The 14,421-nt window shown below is 43.7% G+C and overlaps 1 protein-coding gene and 1 non-coding gene across 2 annotated transcripts; both read left to right on the forward strand.

Moving 5' to 3' along the window:
- The first annotated feature begins 1,819 nt into the window (after window positions 1-1,819).
- ddx54 (DEAD (Asp-Glu-Ala-Asp) box polypeptide 54) lies at window positions 1,820-8,218 on the forward strand. The gene is made up of 20 exons (XM_086135640.1): window positions 1,820-2,038; window positions 2,674-2,800; window positions 2,963-3,033; window positions 3,120-3,308; window positions 3,384-3,433; window positions 3,519-3,560; window positions 3,684-3,779; window positions 3,864-3,985; window positions 4,544-4,605; window positions 4,673-4,804; window positions 4,889-5,099; window positions 5,229-5,360; window positions 5,459-5,680; window positions 5,759-5,832; window positions 5,969-6,166; window positions 6,911-7,062; window positions 7,142-7,255; window positions 7,332-7,442; window positions 7,560-7,654; window positions 7,806-8,218. The coding sequence occupies exons 1-20, from the start codon at window positions 1,919-1,921 to the stop codon at window positions 8,042-8,044; spliced, it is 2,559 nt and encodes an 852-aa protein (XP_085991766.1). The 5' UTR covers window positions 1,820-1,918; the 3' UTR covers window positions 8,045-8,218.
- On the forward strand, window positions 2,143-2,214 carry trnac-gca (transfer RNA cysteine (anticodon GCA)). Its single transcript has one exon. It is a non-coding gene; the product is annotated as a tRNA-Cys (tRNA).
- Window positions 8,219-14,421: the final 6,203 nt, after the last annotated feature.

A 14,421-nucleotide genomic window follows, 5' to 3' on the forward strand; every position in this document is an offset into this window, starting at 1 on the left:
ATTCCAAACTTTAGACATTCTCTTATCTTTTACCCACTCATTCCTGCTGGCTTGCATTTATTGCAGTAATAGTCCGTGTGGCGAAATAATCGCTCCAAATTCCCGCGATGTAGCAAAAAGTCTGTGATGTAAAATCAGATATCTGCAAGGATGTCAGACTCCAATATGGCGAGGAACGTGATGTTATTCACACTCACAAACAGCCTTCCGAAAACTACAATTTGGCCCCCGACCAAAATGAAACCTTGAAAATGCCCAGTGGGCCAGATAATGGACTCTTTTCAACAGAGCCACTAAATGATAAATAAATCACTCAATATAGGGTTAAACTGAATTCAAGCCACCAGCATCAGCGCCGCTATTTAAAGGTTCGCCCTTACAAATCATCAACTCTGCAAATCTCTTAATTTAAACAGTCTCCCCCTCCCTCAATCTCCACGGCTTAGAGGCAGCAGCATATGCTTGACACACGCACACACGCACTCTGCATGGGAACATCCTAAACTCAAATTTAACCTGAGACGTGCTCTGACATCTGTTCCCCTAATGACTCGCGTTCACGCACTTAGCCACTGGTGAGTGTTTGCGCATTAGCATCTTCTTGCTGACACAACTTGCGCCGCAGCTTTTTGTAAAGGTTACACACACTCAGCCGCAGCTCAGTATCCAGCTTAGCGTGGCCGACATTGCCTCCCGATGAATCAATTTGTTATTTCGTAGGTGTCGGGATGAAGGTGAAGGCTCTCGTAGAGGATTGATATGAAAAGCGACAAAAGCAGGCAAAACACTCTACTTTTTTGGGGGTTTGTTTGTTTGTTTCCTTTTGTAGCCACGCAAAGCCTCGCCCGGTGACTCATAAGCAGCATCATGTCATTAAATGCCAGAATCCCACCATGCGGAACTGATTCCAAAACCAAAATAGTCTGATCACCTTTTACACGCCGTGAATTATACATCAACTTATAAAAATAGACGCGGCACGACGAGTGGTTCTCTGTGTTTGTTTGGTTTGTGTGTGTGTGTGTGCATAGCCTGCATCCCTCTCAGCCCCCGAGGCAGATTTGGCTCCAGGCCACTGCAGCCGAGCTCTGCAGGGGGAATATGAATGGCATTAGCTGCGGGCTGTTGCCATGGTGTTGACTTATTTACTGTACATCAGCCCACTGACTTCAAACAGTACGTTTTGGCTGCCATATTAGTGTCAGCGTTATCATCCAAGGGACACATTTCCACTGGGTGATTTAAAAAATAAATAAATAAAAAGCCACTCTGGCCGCATGTCAACAAGAGGAAATTTGTGTGCTAAAAGTGCACGGCAGTGACAAATTCATACTTACATGTGCGTTTGACAGAAAAATGATTTTGTACCCGACTGAACGCCTCACCTGTAATAGACAGGAGTGAATTTGAAGCTGGGTAAATAAATCATTAGTCAATTTGTCAATTTTTCCTTACCCCTAATAGATGTTGGATACTCTCTGTTGTTGAGGAAATGCCCTCAGCCGCTGGCTCGATAAAGACACTAATAATAATGACAATAATGATTTGCCCTAATTAATGCCAATAATAATGCTAATTAATAAAACACATATACTTTTATTAAAAACTAACATAAGAGCCTCAATTTTTTTTATTTATCAGTACTTCTTTTGTACTCCCTTAATAGACACCTTACCGATGGACACCGATTGATTTCCCACTTTTGAAAGGGTAACAGAACTCAACTTCCAATTGGAGTCGATAGGTGGCAGTCGAGACCAGCAGCCAACTGCCGGAAGTTGAGAAGCGGAAAAAGAAAATTAAAAAAGAAGACGAAGAAGAAACTCACACGTGTTTACAATATGTCCGCTTGAGTCGTCGCTGTCCCTTTTGTGATATCGCATGAACTCTCGAAACTAGAATTTTTTTGAACGCCGCCATGGCTCAGAGAAAGAAGAAAATGACCAAGAAGAAGAAACATACGGCTGGCAGAGAGCCCAACGCGGATTCCGACGGCGGAGACTTCGAAATAGACGTCCAAATCAAAGACGATGATTCCGTAAGCCTTCAAAATATTAAACACGCACGTAATTTCTTTCCCGTTTTGCGGTGATCGAGCTAACTTTAGGTATTGATTCCAACAACGTAGGTTGTGTTGTAGCAGGGGGTATAGCTCAGTGGTAGAGCATTTGACTGCAGATCAAGAGGTCTCCGGTTCAAATCCGGATGCCCCCTTCACACATTTTTCCTTCCCCCAAAAGTGCATCATATATTACCGGATTGCGAAATGGCTCTCAAAGAATTGATACGTGCTACTCGGTACATTGTGCTTTGTTACAGCTCATCGATACGTCATCTATTTTTACGGGCTTTAGATGGAGCGCACATTTTACTTGAGACTGACTACTCTTCCCATTCACATAAAGACAAACAACCATTAATACTCACATTCACACCTAAAGACAATTTAGTTTTCAATGAACCAAAACTGACTTGTGATGAGAGAAGCAAAGCACACCTTGCTTCCAGGATGACCCATTGAGCCTTCGTGTGAGGCAGATGTGCTAACTGCAAAGGTTTTCGATGTACCCTCTGCATACTTCATTTAATGAAATGCCCCCACTCAGGGGGGTACAGTATTTGTATAACATCTATATTTTCAAATCAAGATTTGTTATATCCGACTTTTGACAGCCCAAGGGAAAATTATTGCGCTTCCCCACCGCTTCGGACTGCCTGTCTGATGTAGAGCCTGATACCAGGGAGCTGGTCCGAGCCCAGAACAAGAAGAAGAAGAAATCGGGAGGATTTCAATCCATGGGTGAGAGCCACCAGAACAAAGCTTAAGTGCAATAACAACACCGCATTTCGTTGCTGTTGCTCTTGAATGTGGTCAAATATTTGTAATCCAGTTAAATAAGGAAATACATTGATGGAGGGGTATATTTTCTTGACCCCATTTCTCCATTTTGTGTGTGGTTAGGACTCTGCTACCCCGTCTTCAAGGGCGTCATGAAGAAGGGCTACAAGGTGCCAACGCCAATCCAAAGAAAGGTGAGACTGGCCTCCCTTGGTATCCTCGGAATATGCGTGATGTCTATTGACATACTCTGTTCTAACCCCGTTTTCCGCACGTCAAGACTATCCCGGTCATTCTGGACGGCAAAGACGTCGTAGCCATGGCTCGGACTGGCAGCGGCAAGACGGCCGCCTTCCTGGTGCCCATGTTTGAGAAGCTGAAGGCACCGCATGCTCAGACGGGTGCTCGGGCTCTCATCCTGACCCCCACCAGAGAACTGGCACTGCAGACTATGAAGTTCACAAAAGAGGTAAGATGGCAAGGAGTGCGAGGTTAAATGAGGTCAGGCCTGGAAATAAATTCCACTCAAATTTGATCGTCGTAGTTGGGGAGGTTGACTAAGCTGAAGACAACCTTGATCCTTGGTGGAGACAGGTGTGTGGTTGTTACTATTTTCATTTCATGTCGTCGTTGACATTTTTTGCGCTTGCACTCTTAAATCGATGTCTGTGCCTTCCAGTTTGGAGGACCAGTTTGCTGCGCTTCATGAAAACCCCGACATGTGAGTTCAACCACAAACTTAGGTCGTTTTGTGTTATCGTTTCAAATGATTTTTGCCTTGAGTTCCCCCTTTAGTGACTATCAGTACTTTTTATATTGCTGATTTCTCTCCGTCGTCCTCCAGAATCATCGGCACCCCCGGCCGTCTCATGCATGTCGTCCAGCAAATGAACTTGAAGTTGAATCATGTGGAGTACGTGGTGTTCGACGAGGCTGACAGGTCATTTAAACCTTACGTGTTCATTTAGCAAAGCTGTTCTCGACTACCGTGAATATGTGTCCCGAATGTTCCTTACCTGTTCAGGTTGTTTGAGATGGGCTTTGCCGAACAGCTCCAGGAGATCATCAGAAGACTTCCTGACACTAGACAGACTTTGTTGTTCTCTGCCACACTGCCCAAACTGCTGGTGGAGTTTGCCAGGGCGGGTGAGACGATCCAATATCAGCATTTGATCAAATATGACTTCCACAGGTTACAGTAACTCCTTCGTTAAAAGTGAAACACACACACACACACACACACACACACACACACACACACACACACACACACACGCACACACACTCCTTAAACACATTCTAGACATAAACACGTGCATAAATTGACAAGTAGCGCAACATTGTCTTAGATTGACGAAACTGCAATATTGGTTGTGTTATTCAGAAGATAAAGAATATATGCCTGTTTGCGTTCAAGCAACCGTTGCTTCAATGGTAATAACGAACAGAATTTAGATGCTAGTTTCAGTTGCATATCTATGGTGTTTCACATTGTGCGTTAGCATTAAGCTAGCAGACGTTTGTAAGTTATGATGATCGGAATCTGTAAAAAAACAACAAACATTTTTTTATTGATATGTAAATGTTATATATTGGAAGATGGATATTGGGTCTCAAAAAATTTTGTTGTGGTACTTTATAAAGTGTTCCGTGACCTATAGAGTGACTATTGACAAGACAGACAATTTTTTTTTTCATTCTCAGGGCTGACAGAACCAGTGTTGATTCGTTTGGATGTGGACTCTAAGCTCAGTGACCAGATCAAGGTTGGGGAAAAAAAATTAAAATTTAAGTGTCGTGTATTGAAGGTGCCTTGTCTTCTTTTTCCCCCAGCTGTCCTTCTTCCACCTGCGAGTGGACGACAAGCCGGCACTGCTGCTTCACCTTCTGAGGAACGTGGTCAAGCCTCAGGAGCAGACGGTGGTTTTTGCCGCCACCAAACATCACGTGGAGTACATCAAGGAGGTCAGCAGAGCATCAAAAACAACAAAAAAAACAACTGCTCGGAAGAGTCTCGCGCTATGTTTCTGACGTCTGGTGGTTGTGTAGTTGTTGTCGTCAGAAGGGCTGGAGTGCGCCTACATCTACAGCGCCCTGGATCAGACGGCCAGGAAAATCAACATCGGGAAGTTTGTGCACCGCAAAGCCATGGTGCTCGTCGTGACGGACGTGGCCGCTCGCGGTATCGACATCCCGCTGCTGGACAACGTCATCAACTACAACTTTCCCTCCAAGTCAAAGCTCTTCTTGCACAGAGTTGGTGAGTAAAAGGACAAGATTGCAGACGGGGCCCTCTAATCTATTTAATCGCAAAGGGGATGTGCACTCTGCTGTACATTTTAAGTATTTAATTCCATCAATTAATTGGCTCGTCGTATTTGCCGCTCAGGTCGCGTGGGCCGAGCGGGGCGCAGCGGCATAGCCTACAGTATGGTTTGTCCCGACGAGGTCCCTTTTGTGTATGACCTTCACCTTTTCCTGGGAAGACCCGTGCAGCTCGCCACGCCAGAACACTCGGCAGGTAAGACATTTGCAAAAAAACAAACAAACAACAAAAATAAAAACAAAACCCAAAAAGTGACTTCATTTTCGATAAAAAGTCAATCGTCCCGCCTGCAGATTCAGACGGAACGTTCGGTCGGGTGCCTCAAAGCATCTTGGACGACGAAGCTGTCAATCTGATCACGGCGCACGACAATTCCTTGGATCTGCAGAACCTGCACCGCGTCTCGGAGAACGCCTACAAGCAGTACCTCAAGTCTCGTCCGAACCCCTCAATGGAGTCCATCAGACGAGTGAAGAACTTGGACCTGACCTGCATGGCCGTCCATCCTTTACTGGGTCCGTTTTTAGAGGACGAGCGCCCCCTCGTCGGTGCTCATCAGACAACACGTTGGTGACGGTTTGTTTTTGTTTTAGGATCGGGATTGGAGAAAACTGAACTGGACCGCCTTCAAATAGTCGACGCCATCAAGGGCTACAAATCTAAATCGGTGAGTGGGCCTTATTTTAACAGTGTTGCTTTTCATCGTTCTTCCGACAACCCGCCGCCCCCAAATTGCTTCTCCCGACTCCCCCCTTACTCCATTTTGATACCCACTAATTTAAAGTACGCTCTTCCTCGTCTAGACCATCTTCGAAATCAACTCCAGCAGCAAGACGCTCGCCAGTGAGGTGATGCGGGCCAAGCGCTCCAAGGACTCGCGGCTGGTGGACAAATTCAGCAAGGACAGGAAAAGTCTGGCGGCCGAGAAACGCCTCCATAAACCCGTCAGCGTCCCGGCCGGCCAAGACGCTGCCGACTCAGGCGAGGACGACGCACTACAGGTAACACACATAAAAACAATGTTCACGCCAGTCATTTCCACAGCGTGCAAAACTGTTTTCCACATTTTTTAAATTTGCTGACATTTCTGCATCATGTAAGTTGAGCCTTATTGGGACTCCCAAATCGATATTGACAGCGACGCAACGCGTAAGGTCTGTGAAACTGTTGATATACATTTTAGCGTCTGACCGATTAATCGTCTGGCTTGTTTAATTGGCTAATATTAGCCCGTTACTTTTTTGGGGGGGTTACAAATTTACAACATAAGACAACGCGAGTGACATTCAAAACTCTCTGTTGTAAAACTAAACAAATGCCGAATGGTCAAAATAATATCTAACCGTCAAGTGTACTGTCTGTAATTCATATTTTTTATTGTTATAAGCGTGAAGGTTTATGTTGTAAAATTCATTCATGAATTGGTTATCAAACAAAAAGTTGAATAATAGTCGCTGGAATGGTCGGAAAGGTCACCAAATGTAGCGAAAATGTCGCTTGCACCATCAAAATAAAAGCGCCACTTTCAAAACAAAAGAACTTCATAGTTGACATTTTATTTTTTGTTAAAGACTGCCGGCCGCTCAGAGACTCTGGACGTTGCTGAGACAACCACAAAAGTGAAGGGCCTATCGTTAGAACACGACTTATATTTCTTGTTATTGTTTATTGTTGAATTTATTCATTTGCATGGGGAAAGACCGTTAGAAAATGTCCCAACAATTTTTTACTCTTTTCTTAAACAGACCGTTTTCTGCGAGGTGATTGGTGGGAAGAGGAAGGCTAATCAGGACGAAGGAGAAGCGCGTCCAAAGAACAAGCGAGGCAAACGCGTGCCGGCCAAAGACGAGGAACACTACATCCCCTACAGACCCAAAGACTTCAACTCGGAGAGGGGGTGACAGCATCTTCGAAAGGTTCACTTGATTGAAACGTTCTTGGGCGTGAGCTTCAGGCCGTCTCTTTGTGCTTTTTAGCCTAAGTTTGAGTGGAGAAGGCAGCGCCTTTGAAGCGCAAGCGTCCTCCGCTGTCCTCGACCTTATGGGAGACGAAGGAGAAGGACTCAACCAGCACAAGAGAATTATGAAATGGTGACGAAAAAGTGGTTCACCTTTGCAACCGCCGTCACGTCTCGTACTCAATATTTATCGGTACTCGGATTCGTAGGGATCGAAAGAGGAAGCGCTTCGTAACAGACACGGGCAAAGATGACCAGAAGAAACGAATTAAACTCGATGGCGGTCAAACCATCCGCAAGAAGAACAACAAGAAGAACTTGTATCCTTTGGACAAATATGTCACGTCTAACAGTGAGCGTTTACGATTTAGTGCAACTGTTTAGAATGTAAATTTGACTGGCGGTACTTTTTGCTGTCATACTTAACAAGTTCAAAGTTACGAGGAGTGGAAGAAGAAGTACAAAATTGATGAAGGGGCCGCAGGCTCAGATGGGGAAGGAGGCGGAGGAGTCGGGAGGAGGCCACCAAGAGGTACGTTTTGCATCTTATGCCTAAACGGCATATGTATTTATTTTTTTTATTAATTTTTCTGAGTCATGCAGACATCAAAGTTATTGCATACAATGAATTCCAAAAATACTAAATCAATAATATGAGGCCCTAATTGGTTTGGGTCTTCCAGGCCGCGGCCAGAGTTCGGGGGGCCCTCAGTTGGCCTCCAACGGCAGCAGGGTGCGCAGCGAGCTCAAAACCAGCCAGCAGATCCTGAAACAACGCAAGAAGCAACAGAAGCATCGCTTCCTGCAGAGCGGAGGCCTCAAGAACCTGCGCGCCAAGAACAAGAAATATCTTGCAGAGGTGAAGAAGTCCGGCTTCGGTCGAGGCAACCAAAAGAAGGGCAAGATGAGGAAGAGGATGTGAGAATGAGCAATGACATCATATTTAAGGTGGAAATGCTCATTGTGGATCTGCTTCTTCACTGTGAACTTTCCACATCGGAACGTTTGCGAATGACCTGTTTTTGGTGCGTTTTCGAGTCTTTTACTTTGTATATAATTGAACTCATTCATGAAAATACAGAAAACAATGGCCCAACTTTTTGTTGTCTTTATTTACAATCAAAGAAATGTGAAACTTAACGTGTCACATTGTCGGCACGGTTGCTTTTGAGTCCTCCTCATTTTTATGTTTAATTTTCTCACCACTCATTTTTACCTTCAATGCTTCCATTTCGAATAAGAACGTTCTGCCAAGGCGGCCCGGTAGTCCAGTGGTTAGCACGTCGGCTTCACAGTGCAGAGGTACAGGGTTCAATTCCAGCTCCGGCCTCCCTGTGTGGAGTTTGCATGTTCTCCCCGGGCCTGCGTGGGTTTTCTCCGGGTACTCCGGTTTCCTCCCACATTCCAAAAACATGCATGGCAGGCTGATTGAACGCTCTAAATTGTCCCTAGGTGTGAATGTGAGCGTGGATGGTTGTTCGTCTCTGTGTGCCTTGTGATTGGCTGGCAACTGATTCAGGGTGTCCCCCGCCTACTGCCCGAAGACAGCTGGGATAGGCTCCAGCACCCCCCGCGACCCTAGTGAGGGGATCAAGCGGTTCGGAAAATGGATGGATGGATGGATGGACGTTCTGCCAAAAGCATTCCTCGAGCCACGATGCCTGCTAACCGGAAGATGAGCTGATTTCTGAGTCTTCTCAGCTGCTTTTGTATTTGGATTTGCGAGATGTCTTCGAGTGTAGTACTGCGATTTGGAAAATGCTAATACAGGTGTCGATAATTGCGTATTGATTCAATGTATCGTGCGCTTTATTTTAAACTCGACGTTTAAGCCTGCTTAGTGGCGAACGTTTAACTCCTAAACACAACTGCTTTCACGGTTGAAATGTTTAATCAAAGAGCGATAGTAAAACTTAAATATTTGAAGACGTGGGTGACAAATTGGGGGTGCAAGGTAAGTTATCACGCCACGCAAGCGTTCTGTTAGCAGTTTTAGTCGAGGATAATAACGCGATGTTTCGCTAGGGTGTGCGCATTTGTTTGTTCGTTTGTTTTTTTTAAATTCATTGTTTTACGAAGTTGTCCTCGGTCTTAACTTGTAGTCTACAAGTTGTAGACTTTAATTACGATGATGTTTCATTTTAAATGTCTGGTAATGACTATTGTGGCCACCTGATGGCGCTGTAGGATACCAAGCTGAACTAAACTAAATGGTGGATGCAATACATAAAACAAATTCAACATTCAATAGCTAAATAACTGGTAGAAAAAATGTGAAATAATAAATAGTGGATTTATATTATGGCAATTAATGAAAAGCAAAAAAAAATCCATTTATGTTTCGTGTTTTTTTTAAATATTTTTGTTGACGCTGGAGTACTGTAACTAAATGAGAGTTAAATACCATTTTTTTTCCAGTCACATATATACTAGTTCTTGAGTGATGTATGCATTTTATCTTGAATCACCAAGAATTTAGTTTCTGATCATGGACCAAATACAGTATTACTTAAAAAAAAAAAACAGCAGGTTGGGCCAAGTTATCCCACACTGGTCCCTGCTGCTTACATGTCAAATGCTAATGTGATTTATTATCTGCAGAACTCCATCACCCACTTTTAAGAGAAGCTGGATTGTGCCTCCGACTGCTGGGAAGGTGCAAAACATGAGCACATGCAGAGGAAACATCAGCACAGTGCCATTCAAAGTGACGGAGAACCGTTCCTGATTTCATCTGGATATGGTTAGTTCCATCTTTATCTTTTTTTATTTTAGGCGTTCACCAACGTTATCCGTTACCAGAGACTGCTCTTTCTGTGAACATTTCCGGTCGATTATGTAGACGCTGCTAAAAGATGGAGGAGAAATGAGGAGTGATCGCGTATGTAATTACTTGTCGTGTCAAAACAGATGTGTCACGATGGTCTTTGTATCCGGACCCCTCTGACATGACACAAAGTTGGAGAAGGTGCCTAAAATGCAGTTTAGTATAACATTTATTTTGATGCCATCGTATCTGTATAGTTTAGTGACCATCCTTTCGCCTCAGCTTGTGGTGCACTAGCAGCTCTCCAGATGTCAGTGGCCTTATCTTCATTCAGGGTTCCCAGGATGGATACAACATCCACTCGAGATACACCCGAGAGCCTGTCGTGTGCTCTTGAGGGGGTGGAAAAGAAAAGAAAAGAAAAAAGCCGAGCAATGCAAGGCAGGCGCCACACATGTTAAAATGTTATATTTTATTGTTGGTATATAAGTTTGACATTTCAGTCCATTCATTTCAAAACAATGACGTTGACCAACAACCTGCCTTGATATTTATACATTTCAGGCACTCTCAATTTGAAACACCGTCCTGATTTTGAATATAGGGGTGGAAATGATCCTTTGGTTGATTCGTTGATTACGCAACAAAATAATTACTCTCTTTGCATAGTTTGCTGGAGTGCATCCCTGTTTGCCACTCATGCGGTCCGTCTCCTTGTCAGGCAAGATAACTCGGCCTTTTCTCAGGCTATCGCTTACGAGGCTACGGGCCACTTGAGGAATGACAACAGCCCAACATGACTGACTCCGTCCGGCGAATTTGCTCTCCCTCGTAGAAACCCGCTACAGGCTGCCTTTTATCTTTCGCGCAACTTTTTTGGGGCGGGGAAGCTGAGATGTTGCGGCGTCACCAGCTGGGTTAGCTTGGTTTATTGTCGTGTTATTATCACAACGCCGTGGCTGTGTTTTGAAAGCAAGACAGCTCACGGAGATGTTTGGAACATCACATGTGTCTAAGAGCCTCAAATTAGCTTTGACACAAGGGAAAACTGTGACCCGGGGCCGCAAACATCCTAATTAGAGCTGGAGATGTCTGCTGGCGTTTGTTGGCTGTGTACCGGCAAGACTGAAAGGAATACGAACCAGACTTGAGATCATTGTCACGCTAAGCGAACGCGCAGGATTTGCACTGACAGATTAGTATGACGCCAACCGGCCGTCCAAGTCTCACTTTCCTCAAATGTCTTTTATCTGACGTGTCAATCAGAACCTCCATGTGGCCACATGTGAACTTATTTAGATTTTTAGCTGTCGCCTTCTTTTGAAATGAGAAAAATGGCAGCTCATCACAAACACAGTTGAAGGGTTTGTTCTAAATATGTCAGACGCATCTCGCTTCGCGCACGCAACGTCAAATTTAAGCATGATACAAACAACACTGACAGTCGGGCTGAATTAGAATATTTCCTTTCCCTTCCGATCCGAGTCAGCAAAGACCTGATTGCCAGATGTTTCGAAACGGGGGCGGAGCTATGGCCCAAATGGCCCCAATGGCCACCCCAACGTCCAGAGGAAGATTTTAATCGACGGGATTCTGTGGTGTGGTTACTTAGGTCCGCCTTACTGATGCCATGATTCCATGACATTACAATTATAATATCATCATTGTACTAATTGTATTATATAAGAAACTAATTATTGAGTATTAACCATGACTTTTTTCCTTTTTTTGTAGTTTCGCATTTTAGTCACCGTTCATCATAACATCCACAGTCAGGCTTTCATAAAACTAAACGCAAACCTATACCAACCTTGTCCACCACACTCTTAATCATGTGTTGGGCAAGTTACTTCCAATATATTTGCTTTATATTTCGATATTGTGTAGCCAAAGCTGACCTGACAACCTCGGAGTTGCGCGCAGTACCATATGTGTGTCGTCAATTAGCGAGTTTGGGGGGGGGGGGGGGGAAAGATTGGCAATTGTCAGTGGAAATGGACTGAAAAGAGGGGCTGTTCCGAAAAGCCCACCTGCCACTTTGAATGTAAAGACTGTTTTCCATCGCCCCACATCTGCGTTTCCACTGTGATCTGTCAATCTGGATTCAGGCATCAGGGACTCTTACACGGAAACTTAAGTGCGAGCCAATGTTTTAGGAAGGTGAAATACAATCTGCTCTTTTCTTGGCTTCGCCTGATTTTGCACATCTTTTTTTTTTTTTTTTTTTTTTGGTACCATAAGCATCTTTCCATCGTGGACTCTGGGAGGTCAAACTTTAATCTGTTCCAGGATGCATCCACCTCTAATCTCCAAATGAGAATCAAGTTTGCTCATTGGGAATAATGCAAATAAATGATGCATACCTGGGTCAAATTAGTGCCATCATCAAACTTTTCTCGTCTGTCCAGGCAGCGTTTGAAATAAGACTTTGACTGACATGTCGCGCAGAGAGTAAAAAAATTAACGTGGAGAATCGCTCGCATGCTAGCGAACACGAATGATGAGGCTCATGTCAGGGTTGTTTGTATTGAATGAGACCGAATGCAGTTGTTCATGTAACATGAGTTTATGATGGCCGTGCATGCTAGATGCATGGAGTTGGTGCGTCGTGATCCTCTCAGCTTGAAGTGTCTTTTGGTTTCTTCACCTAATTGCAGACTCTTTCTTTTTTTTGGGGGGGGGGGTCGGGTTGTCAATAATTTGTCATTTTTTTGCTATTCTGCATATTTCAATGTGTGTCGGATGGCGCTTTGCGGATGTTGTATACGGCGGCAGAAGGAAAGAATTTGAGCGCTAATTAGCTTCGCTAATCTACCACTTGATTGACGATTCGTGCCTGCTCTGTGCTAGCACAGAATCTCGACCCTGACTAGATCACATGGGGTTATTTTTGGGGATGTTCCTCAGTGCCGGGCGCCTCCGTCAGAGGCCCTTATAAAGAGATCCTCTCTGGGCTGGGTGGAAAGTGGCTTATCTGCTCCGCTACTCCTGAATGGAGCGAACTTGTTTGCAACCCTCTTTTACTGGCACGGAGCACGGAGCTTTGACTTTCCCAGCAGAAGTCTCTCTTTGAATGTCGTTAACAAATCCAATGACTGTCTTCTGTCGTGCGCCTCCAATATGCAACCTCGTCATTTGTGCTTCCGCTCGTCTAGAACGTGCACATTTGCCCAAGTTGGAGTACGTTTTGACATATTTCTGAAATCGGGATATCCGTCATGAATTCACGCTTACTGTGAAACGAAGTTGAACTTTAGGAAAATCAAATTTGAAATATGAGATTAAAGTTCGATTTGAAATATTGCAACCATTTTATTTGTAATTTTGCAAGGGGGGAAAAAAAAGACAAGACGGCGTGAGAATAAAGCCGCCCTTTGAGAAAGACGTTTGCATGTCAGAATATCCATGTCGTAATTTGGGGAAAATAAAGTTAGAACAGTGTGAGAATAAAATGCCAATATTACAAGAATAAAGACCACATTTTTGAGAAGTAAGCTCAAAGCTGACAAGAATAGAATGAAAACGGAAGAAGAAAAAATAAAATAGAAGAATAATTATGAAACATAAATACTGCTGGGTGATGACTGACATTAAGAGGCCGTCATGATGTTGAAATATTCCAAGAGTAAAGTTTTCATTTGGTGAGACAACAATGACTACGTTGCAAGAGAAAAGTGAAACATTTCCAAGAGCAAACTCAAAGTATGACAGAGAGAATAAAAAAGTCATAAGGTGGCGAGCATGCAGTCGGAATATTATGAAACAATGTTGAAGAAAAATGGAAATAGAAGCATGAATTTGAAATCTGCACAATATCGTCGTGTCTCACGCCGTCACAAAATAAGGAACGTTCACAAAGGTTCCCTTCTCCTGAGGAACGTTTTCCCAGACTCTCTTTTTGCCCGCCGCGAGCGCTCTGTCCCTTTTTGTGGCGACGCACTTCATTTGTCTTCGCCAGGATCAGAGAAGCAGCGAAAAATCTAAATAATCACCCCCGCCATGAAGTAGAAGAGGTCTCGGAGACAAAGTCCGGATAACAAGATGACAAAACTTGTTAAGACGGAGCTCGAAAGAAGATGGCCACTCCAGGCCGTTGTCTTCTTCAAGTCGTGTTTTACAAGAACGTTACACTGGATGAGGATTTTATTCTCCATGTTTTGTTTTTTTTGGGGGGGGGGGGATATGCAAAACTTTTTTTAACTACATTTTGGCCTGCCACGTTTTATGAAAGATGATTCATATTGGGAGAAAAATTCTGAAACAGTTGTTGAGAGTAAAGCCTGTTCGAAATGTAAATAAAGTCATGACTCCACAACAAAGAAAATCAAAATAATACAAGAATTTCATCATTTAAAAAAAGGCAGAATATTAGCCACAAAAACTCGTACTATAAGAGGACTTATTGTAATATTTCGACAAAAGTTATTTTGACAGGAAAAAAAACAAAGATATAACGGGAATCAAATGTAAATATTACAAGAAAACAGTCATAATATCTTTTATATTAGAGAATTAATATACAGCCCAATACA

Source organism: Hippocampus guttulatus, chromosome 17, assembly GCF_054856545.1.
Source record: "Hippocampus guttulatus isolate MCC_2025c chromosome 17, RoL_Hgut_1.0, whole genome shotgun sequence".
NCBI lineage: Eukaryota > Metazoa > Chordata > Actinopteri > Syngnathiformes > Syngnathidae > Hippocampus > Hippocampus guttulatus.